Source organism: Myxocyprinus asiaticus, chromosome 19 (assembly GCF_019703515.2).
Source record: "Myxocyprinus asiaticus isolate MX2 ecotype Aquarium Trade chromosome 19, UBuf_Myxa_2, whole genome shotgun sequence".
Classification (NCBI taxonomy): Eukaryota; Metazoa; Chordata; class Actinopteri; order Cypriniformes; family Catostomidae; genus Myxocyprinus; species Myxocyprinus asiaticus.
Genome location: NC_059362.1, coordinates 16,763,497 through 16,789,033, shown reverse-complemented (window position 1 = coordinate 16,789,033; position 25,537 = coordinate 16,763,497). Strand labels below are relative to the sequence as shown.

Sequence of the window (25,537 nt, the reverse complement as noted above, 5' to 3'; positions counted from 1 at the left end):
TTTTAACTGATATTCCATCGACTCATATTCCTTCATTTATCAGTAGATGAGGCATTGCTGTTTTTGAGAATTACTTTCTCTGAGAAACAAAAGTCAAACACAAAAAGAGCAATGTATCACAGAAAACATGCAGACAGGAGGAGGACCACCTAGATAGAAAGAAAGAGAGACACAGAGATAGCCCTGACCACGATAAATCCCTTGATGTTGAGTTATTTCAATTTTTTCAAATGGAAAGATGAGATGGGGAGGGCTGGTTAATGGATTTGAGGGATTATGGGTAGGAATCTCCTATAAAGTCGCTATTTATTCCTACAGTTATTCTATATCCAACTATCTCTATGGTTTAATGGGGGATGAGGGTAGTAGATGGGAGGTTTAAATGAGCAAGTGATATATTTATATGTAAATAAGAGAAGGACTTACAGAGAGGATGGCAATTAGAATGCCAGCGGCACAGAGCACGGCATCGCTTATGGTGTCCCCGTTTTTATACGGGTACTGGATGGACTGGTCACTGCAGTAAAACCCGCGATGGTACGGCTTGATTGTGCTAGTTTCAATTATCAGGAAAGGCAGACCAGCTACAGCGAGACACACAAACACACACACACACACACACAAACAAAGAAAGAGAGAGAGAGATAAAGGGAGAGAGAGAGAGAAGGAGAGAGAGAGAATTTAGGTCAGTCACAGAAAGACACGCGCAGGTAGCGGCACAGCACAGCACAGCACACAGCAGCTGAGGAGTATGGGATGTACCAGGCACGCGAGGGTGACATGATAGCTCGGCTTTTGAGAGAGTAAATTACTATAGCTAATGACTGTCTTGCATAAGGCACTGTAATTTAATAGAAATTTCTGCAAAATCAAGGCTATAAAACTTTCATGTATGTTTTACTACAATAAATCTCTCAAAAGACTTGGTTTCCATGCAGTCGCCCACCCGCTCGCCTGGCCCCATGTCCCCTGTCTTTGGCCCCTTATTGGGGCACTTACGCTGGCAATGGGCAGGAGCAGGCCCACAGCTGTCAGCACAGAGGAGGGCACAGTGCTGCTTTTATAGGCGTAGCGGATACTGTCGTCCGCGCAGTAGAACCCACGCTGGTACGGCTGAACTGTAGATTTATGCAATACCATCGAGGGCAGCATGACTATGCAAAAAACACACACACATGGGGCGTGTCATGATACACACACACTTACCTGAGAGGGCAGGGCTGTTTCACATTACTTAAGTTTTAAATAAGGATTTAAACATTGTAATAATAAAAAAGCATGATAACAAAATGTAAAAGAGTTTGACATTTCAAGCAAAATAGCATCAAATGTTAAACCAGTTCACCCAAAAATAAAAATTTCTGTCATTATTTACTCACCCTAATGTCATTCCAAACCAGTATGATGTTATTTTTAACTTCTAACACAAAATTAGATTTTTTTTTTTAATGAATAATCACTCAGATCTTGCCTTACAACGACAGTTCCACGCTAGTTGGTGACCACCCCAGGAAGCTAGCAAGCTCCAAAAAGGACAACAAGCACCACTGAAGTATGATAAAAGTAATCTATATGACTCGGGCACTGTATTTCAAGACTTCTAAAGCCATTCATTTGCTTTGTGTGAGGAACAGACTGAAATGTTTTGGTTATTTACTGATAACCTTCTCCACAGAAGCTAGCATCTAGCCAACATTTGGGTACAGATTCAAAACTACCGCACTAGTATGGACTAATTTTAAGATACTTTAAATTGTGCTTTTTAGTTATATGGCAAGTTACATGACAAAAGCTGTGTAAAGAATCTTAAAAAAAAATTATCCTTTTGTGTTCCATGGAGAAAAAACTAAACAGCATTAGGGTTTGGAAAGACACAAGGGCAAGTAAATGTTGATAGATTTATTTTTATTATTTCTGGGTTACCTAGATTCCTTTAATGGAAATGTTAAAGGATTTACTAAAATCAACACTTATCCCACTAACAGACAAGCTGGGAAGTTCTTCAAGTCGTTATCTAATCTTTTTAACAAAGGACTACCTCAAAGTATTGCTACTACAAGAGCCATGTACACAAAACCTCACACAGAGCACATAATGTACCGTGTATCCAATACACAATACCTTAAAGCAACAGTTTGCGTGTTTGGTACTTAAGTAATTTGTGCAAAGCAACACAAAAGCAAGAGAGACTTCTTTTCCTTACAGCTCGGGTTCAGGGCTATTGTCAGTGCAAAGTAGCTTACACCTAAAGACAATGCAGCCTAATGGCATTAAGCAAAGCTTTTATGCAAACAATACTGTATGTAGAGCTTCAGAGAATTAATTCAATACAGATAAGAGCTTATAATGAACTCTAAACCCATCATAAATGTTCTAGTATGGAATGTTCTTTTAGTTTAAATAAGGGATTCAAACTCATTTAGAAAGGGTAGTGTTGGGTTTTAATAAGAACAAGGGTGACAGACAACATTTTTAATTGTTTCAACAATGCCTTTAGAAATAGTGGATTATTGTGATTTGTTGGGCTAAATGACCTGCAAATTACTGATTTTGAAAGCTTTATAGGCAACAACATGCAACACGAAAAGAGCTCCTCATGGGAAGCACATTGTAGACTTGAGTTGCCATTAGCATGTTGCCAAGCTAACAATTGTGATACTCAAAGAAGCTTTAAAAGCACATAATATACATATATATATATATATATATAGGATCAAATAGTACATTTTAAATTGTAGTTAATTTACTATTGCTACTTTTGACACTTTTCAGAACTAAATGAAATATATATACAGTATATAATCTGCATTTCTCACGACTCGTCTGTCAATTTGGATGGATTTTTACAACTAAGATTGTCACAATGCATTTTGTAATTGCCTTCTCAACAAGGCGAGGCAAGGCATACCTTGATGCTACCTTAGATTGGACCAACATTATATAAGACTGCATAATTCTAGGTAGACAGCTCACTAGGTTTTGGAACAGAGCTAATACAGTCATGTGAAAAAGATAGGACACCCCATGAAAACCTTTGTCTTTTTCAACATATGGACATTAGATCTTCATTTTAACAATATTGAGAGATGGAGGTAATATAAATAAACTAATAAAACTGATGAAATGTCTTTTTAAAATTATTTGTAAAATGTACTAACTAGAAATGCGATTTTTGGTGAGGAAAAAGATAGGACACCCCCACATTTATTTACTACTTAAAATGCATAAAATTAGAATCAGGTGCTCCACATCAGGTGCAAAAGATTAGAACATTGTTAGAGAGGATTGTGGAGAAGCCTGACCAGGACTTCTGGAACAATGTGCTTTGGACAGATGAATCCAAAGTTGAATTGTTTGGGCACAGTAACAGAAGACATGTGTGGCACAAACCAAAGACAGCATTTGAGCACAAGAACCTCATACCAACTGTGAAGCATGGGGGTGGAAATGTCATGGTTTGGGGCTGCTTTGCTGCAGTAGGGCCTGGCCAGCTCACTATCATAGAATCCACTATGAATTCTTCATTGTATCAGAGGGTGCTTGAGAAAAATGTAAGACCATCTCTCCGAACACTGAAGCTTAAGCGGATGTGGACTATGCAACATGGCAATGACCCAAAACATTCCAGTAAATCCACCAAGGAATGGCTCAAAAGAAAGAAATGGAGAGTTCTGGAATGGCCAAGTCAAAGCCCGGATCTTAATCCTATTGAGATGTTGTGGGGTGAATTGAAACGGGCTGTGCATGCAAGAAACTCCTTAAACATCACACAGCTGAAAAAATTCTGCATGGAGGAGTAGGATAAACGTTCTCCCAGTCAATGTCAGAGACTGGTAGACAGTTATAGGAAATGTCTTACTGAGGTTATTTCAGCCAAAGGGGGCAATACCCCCTTTGGCTATCAGGGCATAGGGTGTCCCAACTTTTTCCTCAGTAGGAATTGGCATCTTTGTACATTTTTTGTTAAATAAATATCATGGTTAAAATTTCATTGTTTTTGGTTCAATTACATATTTCATGGGGTGTCCTAATTTTTTTCACATGATTGTATGTGGATATTGTGAAGATAAGACTGGAGTTTTCAGGTTCGCTGGTGGTTTTGCTAAAACATTTTCACAACAGTTTGGTTCGACTCAGACTCAAGTCCGAGTCACGAGTCCAATTTTAACGGACTTGGACTTGTCACAGACCCGGATGCATTTTTACTCGAGCCTTTGGGACTCTGGATTTTTTTCTGAGTACAGCCAAGTCCATGACATTTGTGATTCAATTAAAAAAATACATAAATAAATAACAAAACAGAAATTAATGAACACATCTCTGTCTGCATGCAGCTGTATTAGCCCCTGAAGTCGTAGATGTTGCCAGAGTTGTTTCACTGTGTTTAAGCAAACACACGCACACACATACACGCATGTGCACAGGCACACTCATCAGTCAACCAATACGCTTGAATGTTACTACAGAGACTACTATATAACAACGACTACCGAGGTGGCTGGCACGACGAACACATAAAGACGGGTATGTGTCCAATATAATAGAAACTAAACAAGGCAGTTTCACACGACACGGGACCTGACAACTGGTAAAATTGTGTGTGCCATTTGTGCAGCCAAGACGGTGCTCGCATTGCAGTCATCGTGGTTAAAAACTTAAAATCAAGAACTTCATTGAGTCAAGCCACCCACATCATGTCTCTCACAGTTTACTAAAAACAGTATATCAAAATAAAAATAGTATTAATATTGGATATTAAGTCTTTTTAGGCTTAATGTATTTACACATGTAGGCTTCTGTAGTCTCTTGTAGTCCACGCAATTTTGTCAGCTTCAACTGGTCCATAATAGCTTGACGAATTAACTGTGTAACTTTTTTAATAGTTGGGGGAAAAAAGCATTATTGCTCAAGCAGACAGAAACTCTAAACAGATAAACAGCACCTATTTATTATTGATTGACTATTTTCAAAGCATTGACGAGCAGCTTAAAATACATTCTTTTAGAGCATTTGTCCACCATTCACAACATTCAACCAAGCACAATACAATATTAGGATATTTTGGGCAGTGAAATGTTTTGTTTATAATTTAATTATAGACTATAAAATAAATGTATTATTCGATGACATAGTTTGTGTATGAAGCTAAACTTCATGTTACGAGATGAATTTAGTTGGTTATGACGTTTTTATTTTAAATGTTTATTTAATTTAATTTTTATTGTAAACCACCGGGTAACTTGTGCACATATTTTTTTAGCCTACATTTCTGACACTTTTGAAGGACAATTCTGTTAAATTTATGACTCATAATTATTATTCTCCATGTTTTTGCAGTTAAAGAAGAGCTCAATTACATTTTTTTTGGTTGGTATTTAAAGATTTCAGACTGATTGGAGACCAACGCGGCTGCCGGTCAAGCAATTATCAATTATTATTTTATTTTTTTTTATCTTCTGCGGCAGCTGCTGCGAGACGCACATGGACGCATCAGGGTTTTAGGTACATGAGCAGCATGCAGAACTGTCCTGCATTGTGCGATTTCCCGCAAATTAACTAGAAAATCACGTCCGTGACAACATGGTCCTAATATTATCAGTGTGCTTTTCCAGTGTTTTTGGATATAGCATTTGCAGTCAAATTGTGAGATGTAACTTCTCAGTGACTGCTAATTACTACTGTGTTGACTCATTTGTATGTACTGTATTTTCCCAAATCAGTCAGCAAATAGAGAAAAAAGATTCAGAAAGAAATCTCAGTATATACTATTATTTCTTTAGATAGGGATCATTTTAAATAAAACTAAATTAAATTGAATTGACAAACCGAAAATGAAGTAGAAATAAAAACTAAATTAAAATTCAAAACATAATAACTTTGGTTGTAATGACTAGCACAGCTTTCACATTCTTTAGTCTATGTTGAGGGGGAAAAAATCAACAAATAATTGAAATCTCAACAGAACACAATAAAAAGTGTGTTGAAGGACAGTTTTGTCTTCATACACCTAAAGCATATGCTTTCATTCTGAAACCACTTTGAAGTTTGTTCAGCAGGATACTAATCATAAAATATATATATGAAAGGCAACAGAGGTGTTTTTGTTACATTTATATTGACAAACTCTTTTCTTAGTTGTGAAGTTTAAATTAAGCATAAAATATCGATGTTGAGTTTACACTTACAATTTTAATTCAGATTCATGAACAGATTCATTCGGACTCAGACACAACTTGGAATCGGCCTGTTATGGACTCGGTCCCTTTTGGACTTGGACTTGACTCGGACTCGACAAAGGTGGACTTGAACCCAACACTATGTCATTCCATTACATGCAAGAACTATAACAGAGACACTCTGTGGTTAAAAGCAAAAACCAAAACACATATATTGTGGAGGTTTCCCTTGGTGTAAAAAGGGACAACATACTATACTAACACACCAGTTTGGTTATGTGTTGAAACCAGTGTATTTTTTCTATGAGGATTAGGAGAGAGATACCAGGCTCAAAATGGGTACCCAAGCTCAAAATGGTAGAATCATTAAAATGTCACACCTCCTGCAAAACACACGTCAGCTGTCATCAGCCAGCCAATGCTGGGAAAATAAATATATATATATATTTCTAAGTCAAAGCAAACTAAACATGAGACTCAAAGTTGTGGTGGGAGCTTTGAAAGTTCCCCTTCGAAGGACTGTAAAATGTGTGAATGGCAAGAAAAACAAAGCTTAGCTTACATCGGCCACCCAAATTTCTGGAATGGTGTTTGGAGCTAAAGAGAGATGGGGGCATTTGGTTTTTTCGTGGTTAGAAAAAGAGGAGACAGCAGCCTTGGTGACTGATTCTTTTCTAACATCCACACACATGCATGCAATAAACCAAAACCTAAAGATGTGAGATCAAACCAGTATTGGTAAGCAGCACATTTTGAAAAACTATCCTCAGTGCCCCTTTGTTTTTCTTCAGCAGCAAGGATCTACTTTTTCCCCAGCCATAAAAACTTCATGACAGTGTTCTTAAGCACAAAGTGCAAAATAACATTCAAACATCAATTTAGATGCACCACAAATGCACCTCATATACAAACAACCAAACCCTTCTGTCCATCCTCTCTCTCTCCCATCATACAGATGGGCAATTACCAGAATTAAATGCAGTAGACACATTCTGCACCTGTGAAAATAAAGAAATAGGGCTTTGGGGCATAAGAATTTGTAGGGTTTTCACACAGGTGCTTGAGTCAGGGATGGCGTAAGCATACCCAAATAAATGGTAGGAAGCTCAGCCAATTCAAACCCAGGTAAAAAGACTGGGTGCAGGGAATCCATAGAGCTGTTACAGCTTCTGGAAACACATGCAGACATGGATGCACATTCCTCCTTGGCAATCCTTGTGATGTTTTCAGACCTGCTCTGACCACAAGGTCAAATCTACTTAGAGTGTCTGGAAAAAGCCAAATCCTAGCGATCATATTTCTTTATATGTGCATGCATGTTCATGCTTAGACAACAGAGATGTGTCCGTTTCCACTTCTATCAGTGTGTGTGTATATATGCATAAGTATACAGCCAAATTGTTAACAAGTCTGTTAAACGAGGGGGAAAATGACCCCTAATAATCCTCAAAGCTATAGTTCAATGCAAACAAACATTTAGAGAGCGTTCCAAAAGCTGTAATGTTTTAAGCTGTACAGAGAAGTATTCGTGACAGAACTTTGCTAGATTAAACATGCAACATTTTGATGGTCACCATAGTATAAACTTTGTGCACAAAGCAGCCAAAAATCCTAAATAATTCTGAATTCAGTGTGTGTGAATAAATCTCCATACTGCCTCCATCTGTTTGCGAAAGGTCTTCTGTCTGTGCCCCATGATGTTGGCTGTGAGCCCTCGTCATGCCAGTACGCCGTTGTTCTACCACCCATGTCATCACCATGAGAGAGGCCTGGTATGCCGGGACTCTCGCCATTTTTCTCTCACTCCCTCTTACTCTACCGCTCTTAAGATACAAAATAACAGTGTGACGAGGAGGACGGTGGGGCCAGGCCGTGAGTGCACATGCCCGGGCCCCAATCGGGCTAATCAGCCGAGGAGAGGGATAAAGACGAGCTGGATGCGGCAGTTCGGGAGAGAGAGAGCCACACGCAGCTGCCGTATCCGGCTCATCTTTATCCCTCTCCTCGGCTGATTAGCCCGATTGGGGCCCGGGCGTGCGCACTTACGGACCGGTCCCACCCTCCTTCAACTCTCAGTTTTAAGAACTTTAAGTGGGTGGAGCCGTGGCCTAGCGGTTAGTGTATGTGCTCCAGACAAATTAAATACCACGGTGAACACACCGGCAATGTGGGTTCGAATCTGGTCTGTGTCCCCCCCCTCAATTTCCTTCCCCCCAGCTACTATCTGTATCCCTAAAAAGAGGCAAAAAGCTGAAAAATAAAACTGTATTATTTAAGCATGTTGTTGTTTCATATCTACCTATCCTAACATAAATAGTACAGTAGTACACAGTAACTATGTGACTCAGTAACTACGAGAGACTGAGAGAGACAGGAAGGAAGGGAGTTACACTCACTAGTCTGTTGTCAGTGCAAAGTTAATTAAAAAGACATAAATTCAGTCTGATCCACAATGGACCCATGGCTACAGCTAAAGACACAGAGTGATGACCTACAAACACAAAGGGGGTGCTGTCCAAGTTAAACAGCCATTTGGCATCCTTGTGTCAAGGAAGCCACCTTGTAAAATTTCAAACACTTATCTAATGTTAAACAGACAAGTTTCCTTTTCAAGATCTATTTGCTTAGGAGTGTCTGTTTGTCAGTGCCGAATGGCTCAAGGGCCACTGGGTTCAGTGTGCATGAACTCTCCATTCAGCCCGACTTAACGCTCAATAAGAGACTAATGAAATAAAACAAGGGGTTATAATCTATTGGGGCCTGGTGTGCCACACATGGCATAACAGTCATAAGTGGGTGGCAGATTGCTGCATTGTGGGGGAAATTTTTCTGTTCGTGTTATCAGATGTCAGCATGCAGCCCTTTTGGATCTCAGAAGTGGAATTGCCAGATGCAGGTCAGTTGCTACGGGCAACCACCATCCAGCTCTTACAGCTGTAGACACCGATACGCTAGAACGGAAATCAGTTAGAAATCAGTGTTTATATAAGAAGTGAGATCTGGAGATTCTTATCAGAGACAATCTGGTAATCTGTTTACATAAGCATGCAGCCTGAAGGGAAAATGTGTGTGTGTGTGTGTGTGTGTGTGTGTGTGTGCATGTGACTGACTGATGAAGTGGACTCTGCAGTATCATAGTGATCTATCTTACATGCAGTTGCGCAAATATTTGTGAGAGTTTGTGATTTAGTGCTTACCCTTTTGACTGGCTTTGTGTGATTTTGTCCAACCGTGTCATGGCACCAGATAAAGCTGCTGGTAGTAATGCAATTTGACAGAACCACACTTAACACACTGCAAAACCAAATGTACATCACCTTTAATTCACTGAAGCCATGCCAAAAACACCTTAAAAAATCTTAAAGGTTATTTGCTACACCTAGATTTCTATATTAGGAACCTGATATGGTTTTTAAAGCTGAAGTAGGCTTAACCAATGGTGAGAGTTTGGAACAGGGCTGTCCGTTTGCTCGCCAAATAGAAGACCCGTGGAGTGTTTAGGAAATGTTACCTTTGCAAAATCGTTTGGGGACGCTACCAGCAAAGAAATGAGACTCTTACATTTGGACTTGTGGTAATAAGGTAATACATTTCCTAAACATTTGTCTGTACCTTCAAAGCTTCTTGTTGTAATGGGAGTAGTGGCATTGACTGTGTGATGGAGTGAAAGTGCATTGCATTGTAAAGCCGAAGCTCTGAATGCATATTAAACACTGATTCGTCATTGTTCGAAAAGAGAGCCTTGTGAAGAGATGTATAGAAGGAAATACCTTCACCCGACAAGGGCCGCATGCCCTCGAACAATGGGTGCAATGAGAGGACAGTGCAAGGGGCCAAAATCCCCTTTTTACTGCATAAGCATTCACACACTAAAACAAATGCACACACTCACATCTAGGTCTAAGGTTTCATCACACATAAAGCAATCAACGGCAGAACTAAGACATATCAGTGGTAGGCCAGAGGTGAGAACTTATCTGAAGGTTAGCGTGACTGTAATTTTGTGACAGAGGCTTGAGGTTAGCTAGCAATGAAAATGTGGCAGAAAGACTTTCTCCTAATCAGCAAATACACATGCAAACAAATTCTCTGAATTAGACACCACAGCTGTGTACAAACCACAATTTGCAACCAAAAACAAATGATTTAATAAGGGAAAGGTTTCAGACACAGGGTGCACAGGAAGCAGTCATGACTCATGTGTGACTAAAGTACTGGTGATTCACTTAAAGGTGCCACATTGTAAACATGTGCCAGAACTTTGTTCTCATGTTTGGCACATCAGTAAGTTTTGTAATTTTTGGATGGAGAACATGTTGGTCCCACACCCTCGATTTAACAACAGTGTTCAGTTCCTGCAACCTGAGTGAGGACACAATGAGTTTGGGCAGAACTTGATTCATAAAAAACCTGATATGAGGAAAGACCTTTCCAACTGGTAATCTATAATAGAAGCAGTTAGGATAACACCTTGGGGAAACAATGCACACAGGACAGTTAAGGGGGGGTGGGGGGGGGGGGGGGGGGGGGTAGGATTATTTTAGAATAATAATAAAGTCATCAAATCTATGGAATAACATAAATGGAACTATGGGAATTATGTTGTGACTAAAAATCCAAAATAAATCAAAACTGTGTTATATTTTAGCATCTTCAAAGTAGTCACCCTTTGTCTAGAATTTGCAGACATGTACTCTCGGCATTTTCTCAAACAACTTCTTGAGGTATCACCCTGGGATGCTTTTTAAACAGTATTGAAGGAGTTCCCATCTATGTTGTACACTTATTGGCTGCTTTTCTTTATTATTTGGTCCAAGTCATCAATTTACATTTTTGTTTTATAATGAAATAAATTAATATGGTGGCACAATTATATTTTGTCTACAAAACTAATTTCAAACATTTAAGCATACACCTTCAGATCAAAATATTTTTAAGATCATGAGAAACATTTCAGTCAAGTGTTTCAAAACTTTTGACCGGTAGTGTATATCGTGGCAACAATATAAAGTGTCAACCGGTTGAGATTTTGCTATATCATGTATATCGCAATATGCAAATATCCATGTGCGCAGAGTGGGCTTACCTATCAGTGGGCAGGGCTTTACGTGAGACTGAGAGAATTGAAGAAACATGGACAGGGTTTTTCCTGGCATTAAAAATGTTTCTGTGGCCGCCCAAGCAAATTTAATGACCTTCATTGCTCATCTGGCAATTTAAAAGCACAAAATCTTCTTCTCATCTGACATGCGAATGTTTCACGTGACTGTGGCGCGTGCTGTCTCTGGAGCTCTGAAGTGCATGCGAATCCAGCAGGCTTTCCGATATTTGTGATCCAGGGTCAGGAGAGCTCAGAGCATGATCACTCGCACAACTCAATACATTTATGACCCAGGAAAACCCCTAATGGAGAAAGAAATCTCCACACAACGGGACGACTCCCAAACAGGTCAAGAAAATGAAGAGGAGCTTGTTATTAGGTGCGACATGGTGCACAGAGCAGAAAAATATAATCTGCAAACTGTTTCGCAAAACGATAATCACTCGTATTACAAGCAATCTGTTTTACCACCTCAAATGAAGCACGCAAAAGAATATTATGAAAGCCAAAAGATGAACACCTCATTGATTCTGTCATTTATTTATTTGTTTATTTTGCAAGAAGTGATATTTTCTTCAAGAAGTGTTTATTTTCATTGGATATTTTTTTAATGTTTTATTTTCTTTGTCGCATTGCTTTGAGAAGATCTCAAGTTTCTTGAGCAGTTTATAATAATAATAATAATAATATTGGTCAACAACATTTTAAACTGAAATGTGACATACTGTTATATTTAGCATTTTGGTAAGGTTGATTTTTGAAAACAAGTTGATTTTTATTTATTTACTTTGACATTGTTTGTCTTGTTCAGGATAAGGAGGAAGTAGTTTTAATTTATAAAGTATTTAATTCATTGACTGGAGATCCAAAAATAGACATTACAATATGGTTATTTCATATATAAACCCATTTTTATTGATTTTCCAGAAAACTTTTACTATATCGTTATATATATCGTTATCGTGATATAAAATTACTCATATCATGATATAAGATGATGGTCATATCGCTTACCCCTATAGCCGTGTATTCCAGGGGGTCAGGAATTGGCTGGTAAGCAGGTACCTGTTAGCCCTGGCTGATAGATGCTGGAACTACACCCTTTGATGGCAAAAAGCATGTTTCTCCATTGACAGCCATTTAAAATTAGCAGTGTTTTCTGACTAATTATTTTTTTCTAAGAAAGATTTAAAAAAGAAAAAAAATCCCACACACTACTAAATGGCAACGTTGGGGTAGCGTGCAGGATTTTTTCTTTTTATTGACTTTGCTACAGCTCGTGTCCTACGCACCTATCTATTACTTTTTTTCAGGTGTGCAAGGTTAGTTGTTCATTGATTACAAGAAAGATTTAAAACCATAATTATTTCGTTATGTTAAAGTACATATTTTTCCAGGGACAGATTGTTTTTGAAGGGCTCTTAAAAGCGTCAAATGGAAATTAAATTTTCCCTGTCTGTTGCCATTGATGAGTGATGGGCCACATGAAACCTGATCCCGAACTGAGCACCCAGAGCAAAAATGTAAGCCTCCATATTGTGTACTTCCAGGGAACTGTGCACTAGCCATGCAGATGTCACTGAAATTAATATGATTGCTAACAGATAGCTATCTCCAGCGATTTCAGAGCTTCTTGGCACATTGTGATGGAATTAAATTTTTAGCAACATATAAATCGCACATATTTAATAACATAAGAGTATATTTTTGCCAGTGCCTGATTTTTTGTAGGGCCCTTAAAAGCATGAAATGAACCTATATTTTTCCCTGTCTACTGGCTTTCATGTCCTAGCTCAGGAGCTCCTTGTCAAGCTGCCATCAGCCAATCAACATTGTCATGACTTAAGTTTCCTGCAGTCCCATGGCATTTGTGGCTTTGGTAACTGCCGCAAAAAACCTGGCTTCAGAACCAAGCACCCATGAGCAAAGACATCCAGGGGGTCCTGCGCCAGCCAAGATGAATGGCCTTTTGAGATGAATGGGAATCCTAACGGATAGCTTTCTCCAGGTACAACTAGCTCTCTTTTGTGAGAGATTGTAAGAATAGAAACATTTTCATGTAGCATTTTGGCAGGCAGAGATACAATGGTATCCTCTGAGGTCACTAAGGGGTGGGGTGGGGGTTTGTTGTTTAGTTCTCAGCTCCATTGACAGCTTTATCATTGGTGATCTGCTGAGGGCTTGTGGGCCAGGGCCTTCAGACAATGTGGGAGCCTGTAGATGATGATGAGAAAGAAAACGGGTATGAAGCCCCTGTGGGAATTGTTGAGAATGAGCGGCTCATTGCCAGCTCTCATGAGACTCTAACTGGCTGAAAGACTGAAGCCAAACACAAAAGAGAGAGCCACCCCTGCTGGGAACAAGGGAAACACTAGAGGAGGGCTTCATTAATTACTAGGAGAAAGGTAAATGGAGGGAGGGACACCAGTGTGGCCCTTGAAATCTAATGCAAAGTCACAATAGGATGCACACTGTATATTTAGAACAGTGTGTGTGTTTATGTGTGGACATGCTGTTTATATAAGTGTCTGAACTTGCTCGCTGGAATGGGACCACACAGCATGGGATTCTTCAGAAGTCATAGGTGCATTTCAAACTTGATTGACATTTCCGAAACGCAAACAGATCCATTCTTTGCACCCTGACACATAATCCACAAAACCCACACAGACTAAACACTAAAAAGCACACATACGTACACCCACAGAGATTAACGTTCTTTGTGACCTCTGACATATGAACCCTGACCTCTGGAATGTGTGGTCACTGTGGAGCTCTGTACATTTCCTCTCTACAGAAGCACTGACCTGCATCCTAAACACAGATCCATGACCCATCGCTTACTGGTTCGTCAGACAGAGACTATCCCTGATAAACAGAAGAGCACAATCCAATACAGACCAATGTGGGTCAACCCAGACCTACTAAACTTTTTACAGTCTGAGATCCTAATCAATATTACCTCTGTGTCTATGTAACAGAGAGTACATGCATCGAAAAGCTCACTTTGCAGGTGTTTTGGAGTTAAATGATTGACCATTTGATGTCTGCACAGTGTCCTAACCAGGTGTGATGCAACACGTTCTTTTTAGCGATATTATTTCAAGGCTTTTTAATTTAATAGGACAGAAGAGTGAATAAATTGGGAAATGACTCAAGCCGGATTTGAACTGTACATGCCGCGCTGTAACTTTGTGGCCGTCAAGTAATTTGTCTGAAGACATGCTGCAAAGTGACTAAATCGCAGCCAATGAGAACACATTTGATGTTTAATATAGGCCAACAGCTATGTAGGGCATGGTTTTGGATCAATTAGAGTTTTCTGTGGATGGTTGTACCCAGTGCAACACAACAAAAATAGAAACCAAGTGACCGGCAAAATGTGTGCCACTTGTCAAAGAACAAAAATTCAGATGCAAAATATATGATTTATCCCTTGTAGCTTCAATCTTAAATAGGACACAGGGTGAGGGGAAGTGTTATATTTGGAAGCCAAACAGGCATTTGACTGTTTGTTTGGTTCATGGCTGAGAAATATTATTGTCTGTTTTTGGTAATGTATGTGAGAAGGACCCCTGCTGCCACCATGCCTCTCTCTCTCTCTCTCTCTCTCTCTCTCTGTATCACTCTGTTAGTTTTGTGTATGCGAGCTGCTGAGGTCAGCGTAGCTGTGCACACTGGCAATCCTACCTTTCTCACTCTCTCAATACATTAGATAGGCTGTGGGGCTGGGGCCCAGCTCAAAGCATGTGCTTACGCACAGCAATTTTAGTCATGGAAATTGACTCCAGCGTCGTGCCTTTTCACATGGGCATCTGAGTGGGCTCCCTTGCCGTGGGGCTGACAGCACTCTACGCATTAGACTAGGTATAAATTTGAAATCGCGTACTATTCATATTTCTTACTATTGTTGTATAAAGCTACTGCAAGAATGGTAATAGTAGTATGGTAGTATGCTATTCTAATTTGCATACTTGTACTGCACACTTGGAAGTATGCACTTAGCTGGTGTGAGTCCATATTTGCACTAAAAATATGCACTTCGCTGGGAAAACCCATACTGTTCAAAATATTTGGTCATACTATCAAATAAAAAATTGTGTTTGGACACTAAAGACCCCCTTTGTTTTATACTATTTGCATTTGTGTGTAGCGTTAGCATCTTAGCTAACCTTAAAATAATATCTTCACTTTTCGTCTTTTCATTTTTCCTTGTGACATTAAAGATTTCAGCCAGCAGGTGGTATCAAAAGACCATTTTTGTGTGTTACGAGCGAGTTGAACTGACGTTCATTTCAGTCAGCGCTGCCAGTCAGCGAGTGGTTTCTTTGAAGTCATCGGCGATTGCCTCTCACTCCATGATCACTTGGATTACTATTAGACTACAACTGAGAAACACAGCTTCAGCATTAAGGCTTATCACAGCTCAGATACACAACAGACGAAGTAATCACACATGCTCAAGGTGCTTACCTATGAGAGTTTCCGCATTAGGAACAGAATTCAGATGTAAACAACATTCAACATGGCAGAGGAGAGAAACAAACAGGCTACCATGAAATACTCAGGGAAGACCCCACTCAGATGGCTATTTTTAACACAGAGAAAATTATCTTCAACAAGCTGACTAACACTAAAGATGAGGAATAGAGTTAAACAGCTATTGCTTTACTGTTCACACATCCTTGTTTCTCCAAAAACTTGTTAGAAACAGCCCAAACTGTCGTTACTAGTTCTAAAGTGGCGTTTTTGAATTAGTAACGGAGGATTGGGCACATATTTTGAACTAGCAACGGCAGATCCTGATCTGTGGTGTAAGAAAGTAGTTCTATGCACAAATGCATTTTTTTTTTTTTTTTTTTTTTTTTGTGACAGCCTTACTTTCTCCTCATTATTTTATTTACTTGTTCATTGATCTGTTGTATACAAGCAATATCACACTCGCAATCGTGCTTTATGGCTCTAAATCAGCACAGCTGTGATTACATACTGCGGCCGAATAACAGCCGTGCTGATGTAGGGCCATATCACACTCTTTCTTGTGTGATATTGCTTATATATATATATATATATATATGTATTTTATTTATTTATTTTTAATTTTTTTCACATTTTAGAATAATAGTAAAGTCATCAAAACTATGGAATAACATAAATGGAACTATGGGAATTATGTTGTGACTAAACAAAATCCAAAATAAATCAAAACTGTGTTTTATTTTAGCATCATCAAAGTAGTCACCCTTTGCCTAGAATTTGCAGACATTTTCTCAACCAACTTCTTGAGGTATCACCCTGGGATGCTTTTTAAACAGTATTGAAGGAGTTCCCATCTATGTTGGGCACTTATTGGCTGCTTTTCTTTATTATTTGGTCCAAGTCATCAATTTCAAAAACTTTTTTTGTATTACATTTTTGTTTTATAATGAAATAAATTAATATGGTGGCACAATTATATTTTTGTCTACAAAACTAATTTCAGACATTTAAGTATACGCTTTCAGATCAAAAGATTTTTAATATCACGAGAAACATTTCAGTCAAGTGTTTCAAAACTTTTGACCAGTAGTGTGTGTGTGTGTGTGTGTGTGTGTGTGTGCAAAAGTTTTAGGCACTTGTGAAAAATGTTGCATAGTGAGGATGTCTTCAAAAATAATGCTATAAATAGTTTTCATTATCAGTTAACAACATACAAAGTCCAGTAAACATAAAAAAACCTAAATCAATATTTGGTGTGGCCACCTTTGCATTTAAAACAGACCCAATTCTCCTAGGTACACCTGGACACAGTTTTTCTTGGTTGTTGACAGATAGCATGTTCCAAGCTTCTTGGAGAATTCGCCACAGTTCTTCTATCTATTTAGGCTGTCTCAATTGGTTCTGTCTTTTCATGTAACCCCAGACTGACTTGATGTTCAGTTGGGGGCTCTGTGGGGGCCATGACATCTCTTGCAGAGCACCCTGTTCTTCTATTCTAATATTTTCTATTTGCAAAAGTAATGTTTGGAAGTCTAAAATGTATTTTTCCTATAGACACACTAAAGCTGAAGATATAAATAACCATCTTAAGACAAACATTTTTGTGAAACATCTTAAGTGCCTAAAACTTTTGCACAGTAATGTACACACTTCAAAAATCCACCAGAAAAAAAACAAAAGCATATCATCCAGGCACCTTTGGCTTACTAGCTTCAATATGCAAGATAAGAATTAGCATTTCCCAAATCATAGTATAATTTAGGACAGATAGTAATTGTGAGGCAGCATTGCAAAATCCTTGTATGCTCCAAATGTTACAAGTGTTTACTGGAAAAGGACTATTAAAAGAGAATGTAATCAAGCTGTCTGTGAGGTGTTTAACAAACATTCCCCAGTGAGATGTTTATTAAAAATAATTATATATATTCATACATACATATCGCCCATCAGGAGCAAAAATCACATAGTACTGGGGTTTAATGGAAACGTATAGAATCTGACCTGTTATTTTACCTTTTTGATCTCTTCTCCACCCAGTCTATACAGCCCCAACAGGAGACCAGCAAATTATATATTTAACCAGCAGAAGACACGAGAGCAAATACATAAGATTTAGAGTGGTTTCTTCTAAGAAAATAAGTGTTTCGACATTTATTTAAATCATGCAGTAAATGGGCCTAACATGTCAAAATAAAAGTCTGGAGATTACAATAAATCAAGCAGCTAAAGGCTCTCATGTGCCAAGTGTGTCGTGTACTTGGTGGGTTAGTTTATTCTGCTTTTAGGTGAGGAAATGTTGATCACACTGTAGAAGTGCTGGCCAGATTCCCTAGGTCAAAGGTCAAACCAGAGGCATCATGTACCAACCAAACTGAGGGGGCACGTGCTATGATTTGTGAGACAGATTTTCTGGATTTTAAAAGCAACTTTGAAAATGAAGTTGCACTATAACTGAGGTAAAAAAAAAAAAAAGTGTTTGTCTAAAATGTTGTGGCAGAAATCATGCATTAACATATCTAAATTTGGTCAGTCCAATCAAGTCACACTTTCATTTCATGGTAAGCAAAAACTGACCCACTAGACTACCCGACATTTATATAAAGAACTGATAAGTAGTTAAAAACTGTTCTTAATCCTTAAGTCATGTGTTATCTTGCCTAGGGCACCAAATGAACCAGTGCCTCTTGGTGGTCTATGTCATTGGTGCCCCTTCAAAAATAGATAAATAGAACAGGTGCATGCTGGCGCTTGGTCAAACCAGAGTCTATTTAGCCCAACAATGAGCACTTGTATTAAAATGCATGGGAGAAATTGGAACACCCAATATGGCGGAACTGAAGTCCCGCCTTACAGGTAAAATAGCCAATCACCTATCAAATACAGACATCACCTGTCAATCAACTTAAGAATGTGCATGCGCATTAACTGGTCCAGCCAGGAAAACAGCATTAATTAGCGTGATCTGAACTAAAAAAGCACAATTTATGATACCATTGTTGTCAGATTTTACTTCTGATTTGAAATATGTCCTTTGATCGTAATCTTGACCAACTGCTTTGGAGATTTTGGTCTTTCCACATTTCCACATTCCACATCTAGATAAGAGATGTACTTTCATACTGCACTTATCCATAGAAAACAGCTGCCCAGAAGTGTTTCCAAGATGGCCTCCAACTAAACTGACTTACCCTGAAAGGGACTTTGGTCAAACCCAGCTATTTTCTTCTTACAGTAAAGTGCAAATAAAAAAACAAACCCCAACTACCTCTTCTCCTTAGGGATGGCACCGATCCGATACCTGGATCGGTATCAGGTCTGATACTGGCATTTTCTTACCCGGATTGGGTATCGGGTAACAGAGAGAGATAGAGAAAGATCTGAAACCATTTACAAGTCAAGATACAAGTTAAAATGTGTAAAGAGAACTGGGTTCTTTTTTACTGAAGACTTTCACTGGAATTACTGTTATTTTTGCTGCTGCATCCTGCAGACTAGTTAACAATACATTTTGCACATGCTCTTATGTAATTGTTTTTTGTTTTCCTATTTTATAATGAAATAATGTATTGTTAGAAGTTTTTGTTTCTTTACACAGAGTACTCCCAATCAGTTTCACACAATGAATTATAGATGTTCTAAACTCATTAAGAAAAAACGTTATCATTGCATCCATACTTCTCCTCTCTGCCTCTCTCACCCTCTTTGTAGCATTTCTTTACCAAGGCCAATAAAACGCAATAAACCCCTGTAGCTCAGGAGGAGAAGCTGATTTGGACCAATGGAGTGCTTCTTTTCTCTCCATCAATCCTTTCATCCCTCTGCCCACTTCACAGACCCTAGAGTCAGTGGTGTGTCATAATCCTCGAGGTGAATACATTTATGGGTTAACCCCGGCCACCACAGCCTGCCCGTGAGCATCTTCAGTGGAGTCGAGCCCTGGGACTGCTCTTCTATCCCACCCTGCCCTGGAGCTCATGAGAACAACTTAACACTATAACCAAGCTGTCTGAACATAGCAATCTACACTCTACCAGAGAATGGGAGCTGCATTTAGACTGTTTGGCTTTTTGTGTGGTGTGTGTGAGAGCATGAGATCATGGAAATTAGTGTATGCTTCAGAGTATGTCACTGTATAAATGTGTCTGTTTTGTGTGTATATGCAACTGTCTACTACTGTGTAGTCCGTGAGTGTTATCCAAGCGTTCATATTTATAATACATCTTTTGTGGGTGTACGCTTCTGCAATGACACAGTAACAATAAGAGTAATGGTTTAAACAATCACAGCATTGTTCTCCTACACCTACTCCACCCACCAGGAAACATCCCAGAGTGAGAAAAAGACAGACACAATAGACACAAGTTTACATACAAGTCCATTAGTATTGATATACTGGCACTGGTAGACAAAGTATTTATTATTAGTTTCTTTCATATTCTATGAACCTTATTTAAATATAGTAGCGCAATATTTAAATTTTGACATGAATGAAAACGAGACTGTGACGGATAGAATTACATTCCCCTCGATGTCTTGTTCCGTTGTTTAAATTTGTGTTGATAGTTCTTTTGATGAAAGAAATTAGTAGACAAACAAAACTCCAGAAAACACAAGTTGTAAATTTAGATGTGATCTAGGATATTTATACATCTTTATACAGTGTATACCAATGAACAGACTGTCCTTCTGTCCCACACAGCCTCTTAATTAAATGTTTTGAATAAGGTCTGTATACATCACTTTTTTGGGCAGTTTTTAATGGGGAATGGGATTTGGAAATGTTACAAGACAGACTCTAAATCACATTGCTCGTTTGAGCACTACGGCTCCAAGTGTCGGAACTTGCGTGCTGATCCACAGCATCTGCTGAGCACATAACTCAATTAACTAAATTAAACAGCAAGTCTGATAAAGTGGCATAAAGACTAGCATTTCCACAAGTTGTAAATTTAACTGGCATTCCTCTGCATAAATTTGAACAAGCATCTGTTGATAGGGGGGAATATTGAATTACATTCAGAAATTGAGTTTTAGAGCCAGCAAGACTCAACACACTCCTTACTAAATTACATTACAAAATGTGACTTGTATAAATGCGCTGACTAGGGGTGCACTGATCGATCGGCCACTGATCGAAATCGGACGATACTCGTCTTTAAATCTTACATTTAAATTTTCAGACATTATTTAATTCACATGTATATGCCATTTTTATTTTTTTTTTTATCCCCTTTTCTCCCCAATTTGGAATGCCCAATTCCCACTACTTAGTAGGTCCTCGTGGTGGCACCTCCGCTTCTGAGACAGTCAATCCGCGCATCTTATCACGTGGCTCATTGTGCATGACACCGTGGAGACTACGCACGTAAAGGCTCATGCTATTCTCCGCGATCCACGCACAACTCACTACGTGCCCCACTGAGAGTGAGAACCACTAATCGAGACCACAAGGAAGTTATCCCATGTGTAACTCTACCCTCCCTAGCAACCGGGCCAATTTGGTTGCTTAGGAGACCTGGCTGGAGTCACTCAGCACACCCTGGATTCGAACTCGTGACTCCAGGGGTGGCAGTCAGCGTCAATACTCCCTGAGCTACCCCCATGCTGTTTTGTTTTTAAAAATGTGTAAGAATTACACGTGTATGAATATTAAGTTGCCCATTTTCTAGAGTCATTTCGGTAGTTATTCTGACTCGTTGCAAAGAGGCTACTAACTCACTCTCTTTAACATGAGTGCTCTCGGTGTCAATCAAACATGCACGCTCTCCAGGTGCTCTCAATACCTCATCATCAGTCACTCATCCCAGCGCTATTCTGTGAGGATCCCGATTTAAATCAGATTAATGTTGTTCACAATACCACTAATAACAGATGTAACTGATTAACCTTCAATAACGGCACCGTGTCTTCACTCATTTGCTTAATAATTAGTTATTTGTGTTACAACAAGATGCCAAAAGACAGTAAACTAATCATAGATATAAATGATTTTTCACTAGAGCAGTTTTAGAGCTTATAATGGATATATTTTTCTTATTTTTGAAAGTATCTCTGCTGTGTGTGATGCTCTCATGGTTTTTGGTTGCCAGTATGTCACAATGACCTTTTGATATTGACAACAGAACTATTAATAACTGTTTTCAATACAATGTTAGCAATTCACAATTAATGTAATTTTAATGCAATTTTGGTAATACTTTATAAAAAGGTTTAATTTCTTTAACATTAGTTGACCAAACAATAAACAATATATTTGTACAGCATTTATTAATCAATGTTAGTTAATAAAAATACAATTGTTCATTGTTAGTTCATAGTGCAGTTAATGTGCATTAGCTAATACAACTTTTGATTTTTAAAATGTATTAGTATATGTTGTAACTAATGTTAAGTTCATTAGTTCATGTTAACTACAGTAATGTTGTTAAATAATGTTAACAAATGGAACCTTTTTGTAAAGTGTTACTGTAATTTTACTGTGTGGGGCATAAACATATACTGTAACTGCAGCATATAACTTGAAAAAGTGTGGCAAAGGGCACTTAAAAAAAAAAACTGGTATCAGTCAATCTTAGTGTTAAAAAAAATCAGAGCTCGGTATCTGCCTCAAATTTCTTGATCACCACTAGCGCTGACCCTTGAGTCATCCACTAAAACAGGTGAATATTATTCAGTTTGATAATATAACATGCAGCTCAAGGGTGATCTACAGTTCATATAGCCCTCCATGACCATCTTTCTCACCCTTTCACATTGATATATTTGATGGCACTTCACAGCTTTAAAAAGCTGAGATTTACATTCATATAATATCTTACTTAGAAAAAATACTATATTTTAAAAGAGAAATATTATTTGAAAAAATGTATTAATTCGAGTTAAGAAGAATTCAGACTGCAAAAGCATGGCAAACAATGATTTTGAAACTGAAAAGACTTGTATTTGAGCTATATTGAATACCGTTTCATCTGAGTATTATCTAAGCCATTAGCTGAATATTAGCTTTAGTGACACAGGTCTCATTAGCATATGAATGAACACAGTGTGACTGCCCTTTAGGGGCCAGCTAGGCTTACACTCAAGAATGTTGAGCACCCTGGACTTAATCCATATGACCCAGAAAAAGTAAAAGAGCAAGAGAGAGAGCGAGAGGTGAGTGCATGAAGAGGGCTAAGGTCACCCTTGGCCTTTCGGTCACTGAGGTTTAACAGATGACCACACTGCAAGAAATCCCATTCCAGAAAACAAATGCACACATTTTTAAATGCAAAAAAACACATACTCCTCGAAAATCACATTCCTGTAAACACCCTGGAATTATAATTAAGCTGAGCTAACTGAGGCAATTGTTTCTTACTGTGGTTTAGAAAAGTCGTGCCACTGTTACAGCTACTGCTGTTGACTGGCTGATACACCACACACACTCATACACACACAATACCTCATTCGCTGAAACAATAGCTGAGAGGATACAATATAGACCACCGGGAGAAAATAGACTACAATTACTATCCAAACAAAGGAACAATTTGTGTGTTTACCTCGTAGAGAGGCATACAAGCACAGCAGGGGTTTTTCATACTTGATTCCACACTTGATAAGGTCTTACACTATTGTTCGATCGCAAACAGAGAACTGTAAATCACGAGAGATAAACGTCCACTGATCACACTGAACAGCAACCACACTTGGAGGAATTTATTGACCGTAACTAAACTGAAAAGTGTTGTGGGTTATGACAAGAAAGCGCTCTTAAGAAAACCATTTGGATAAAGCTGTTCCCTACAGTAGGGTTGGATGATTTATCAGATGTTCACAGGCGTGAATGGTGATAATTTAACAACATTGTGAACATCGCAATGAATTTAATGCACTTTTCATTTGACCATTGGGTTCCCCGAAGACCATGTCATGAGACTAGTTTCATGTTTTCATCAGTAGCAACAATGGCATTACAGTTGTTCATAAGGTATGTTTAATTTATTTCCGTAAGTCACTTTTAACTGTATGTATAAATAAATCGATTCAAATCTCTGATTCAAATCATGTCATTTATCAAAAATGTTCACATGGAGTCTCCATGTGGTATTTTACATATAGTAAAAATAGGAAAGTAGGTAAAAATGGCTGCTTAATATGTACTGTTATATTGGTGCATTTAAACATATATTAAATTTCATCCTTTTTTAATGAAAAACAGGAAACCATGCTTTGATTATATTTAACTAGATCTTAAGTGTATTTGACACATTTTGCAAACCTACTTAAAAATGTCTGTTAGGTTGAAATAATATTTTTTAAAAGTGTTTTCAAGTATCTAAATATTAACATATAATTTGAATATCATCAAAAGGCTGAAATATATTGAAATATAATTTTTAGCTATATTGCCCAGCCCTACCCAACACTCCAGATACACACACACACACACACACACACACACACACAAACACAAACACAAACACAGAGGGTCTAAACAGCCATCTGATGGTCACCCATGCTCATGTCTGCCTGTCTAATTGCTACCTATGGCAGGCCACTTCATCACAAACTCTACAAGCATATAATTAAACTACATGGCAAGCAACCTCAGAAACCACCCTCTCTTACACACACACACACACACACATTTGGACATACACAAACACCCTCACAGGTTCTTGTACAAATAGCCAGACACATGCTACACTGCGCACACACACATGCACTTAAACATACACAAACACAGAGCGTGGGCACTATGTTTTGACAGCGTCATTACTAGTGGTGAGGCTGAGGCAAGGCAGTCTGTGACACTGTCTGAGAGCCAGATGACGGTACTGTACTCAGTGAGCACTCATATGGAACCCATTCCTACATCACACTATAAACATCCAGCCTTAATGCTGACTATTACAAAATAACAGCTCCCACCGGGTCTGAATGACTCCCAAGAAGCCATTAGCAGCTATGGGACATGGCATCCATTAGCAGCCTCTGATTCAGAGGAATAACATCTGAAATGCTGTGTCAGGTTTCAGGGAATTCAGCTTGACTTTTGGAAAGTGCCAGTGTATGAAAAATGTCTCCTGAATGAAAAAAAGTTGTCTTAAAAATGCTTATCGCACTTCAAATTAGAGTTTCACAAACTACTTCATAATACAGTAGACACAACCTGTTCTTCTACCTATATTTTTGCAAAATGATTTTACATGGCAGCAGTTTCCTGCTGAAATGAACACTAAAGACACTAAAATTAAAAATTGTATTCCCTTTCATGCAAATCACAAGTAAAAGGGAAAGTGTATCAGCGTATTTAATCTGTGGGATCAGTTTCAATCTCTCTCCGTTTCTCAAAGATTTCAGTTCACTTTTGTCTGTATGGCGGCTAAAAAGCTACTTTAACCAAACTTAGAGTTTACATTCATTTATATAACCAGAATCTTCATTAATTGAAGGAAGGAAATTGTATAAATGCACATGAAAAACTTTACTCTTCAAGTTACCACTGGAGCCATGTCATTGTGGTGTTTAGCACAAATGCTCTGATACATTAGGCATTGACATTTACAAATCCTGTTCCCCCACCTGCTCTAGATCATTTCCTGTCCTCTCTCTCCTAGTACTATGAATTAGGGCTGGGTGATTTGGACAAAAATATTTTTAAAATATATATTTTTTCATATTGTTCAATATCAGTATTTATCACTATATACATTTCATACCATTAATGGGGGAGGAAATGATTTCCACATGTTTGTAAGACCTCAAGATAAATGTAAACATAACTTGTTTGTTTATA

At 38.4% G+C, this 25,537-nt stretch overlaps 1 protein-coding gene across 2 annotated transcripts in view; it reads right to left on the bottom strand.

Annotated features, from left to right (window-relative positions):
• Positions 1-25,537, bottom strand: part of LOC127410396 (phospholipid phosphatase 3-like) — a 68,991-nt gene that overhangs the window by 33,053 nt on the left and 10,401 nt on the right. The window contains exon 2 of one of the 2 annotated variants that reach the window (XM_051645642.1): positions 427-584. In XM_051645642.1, the coding sequence (XP_051501602.1) occupies positions 427-584 (158 nt within the window). Of the gene's footprint in view, positions 1-426; positions 585-999; positions 1,155-25,537 lie in introns of both variants that reach the window. The other variant, XM_051645643.1, reaches the window with a different exon arrangement.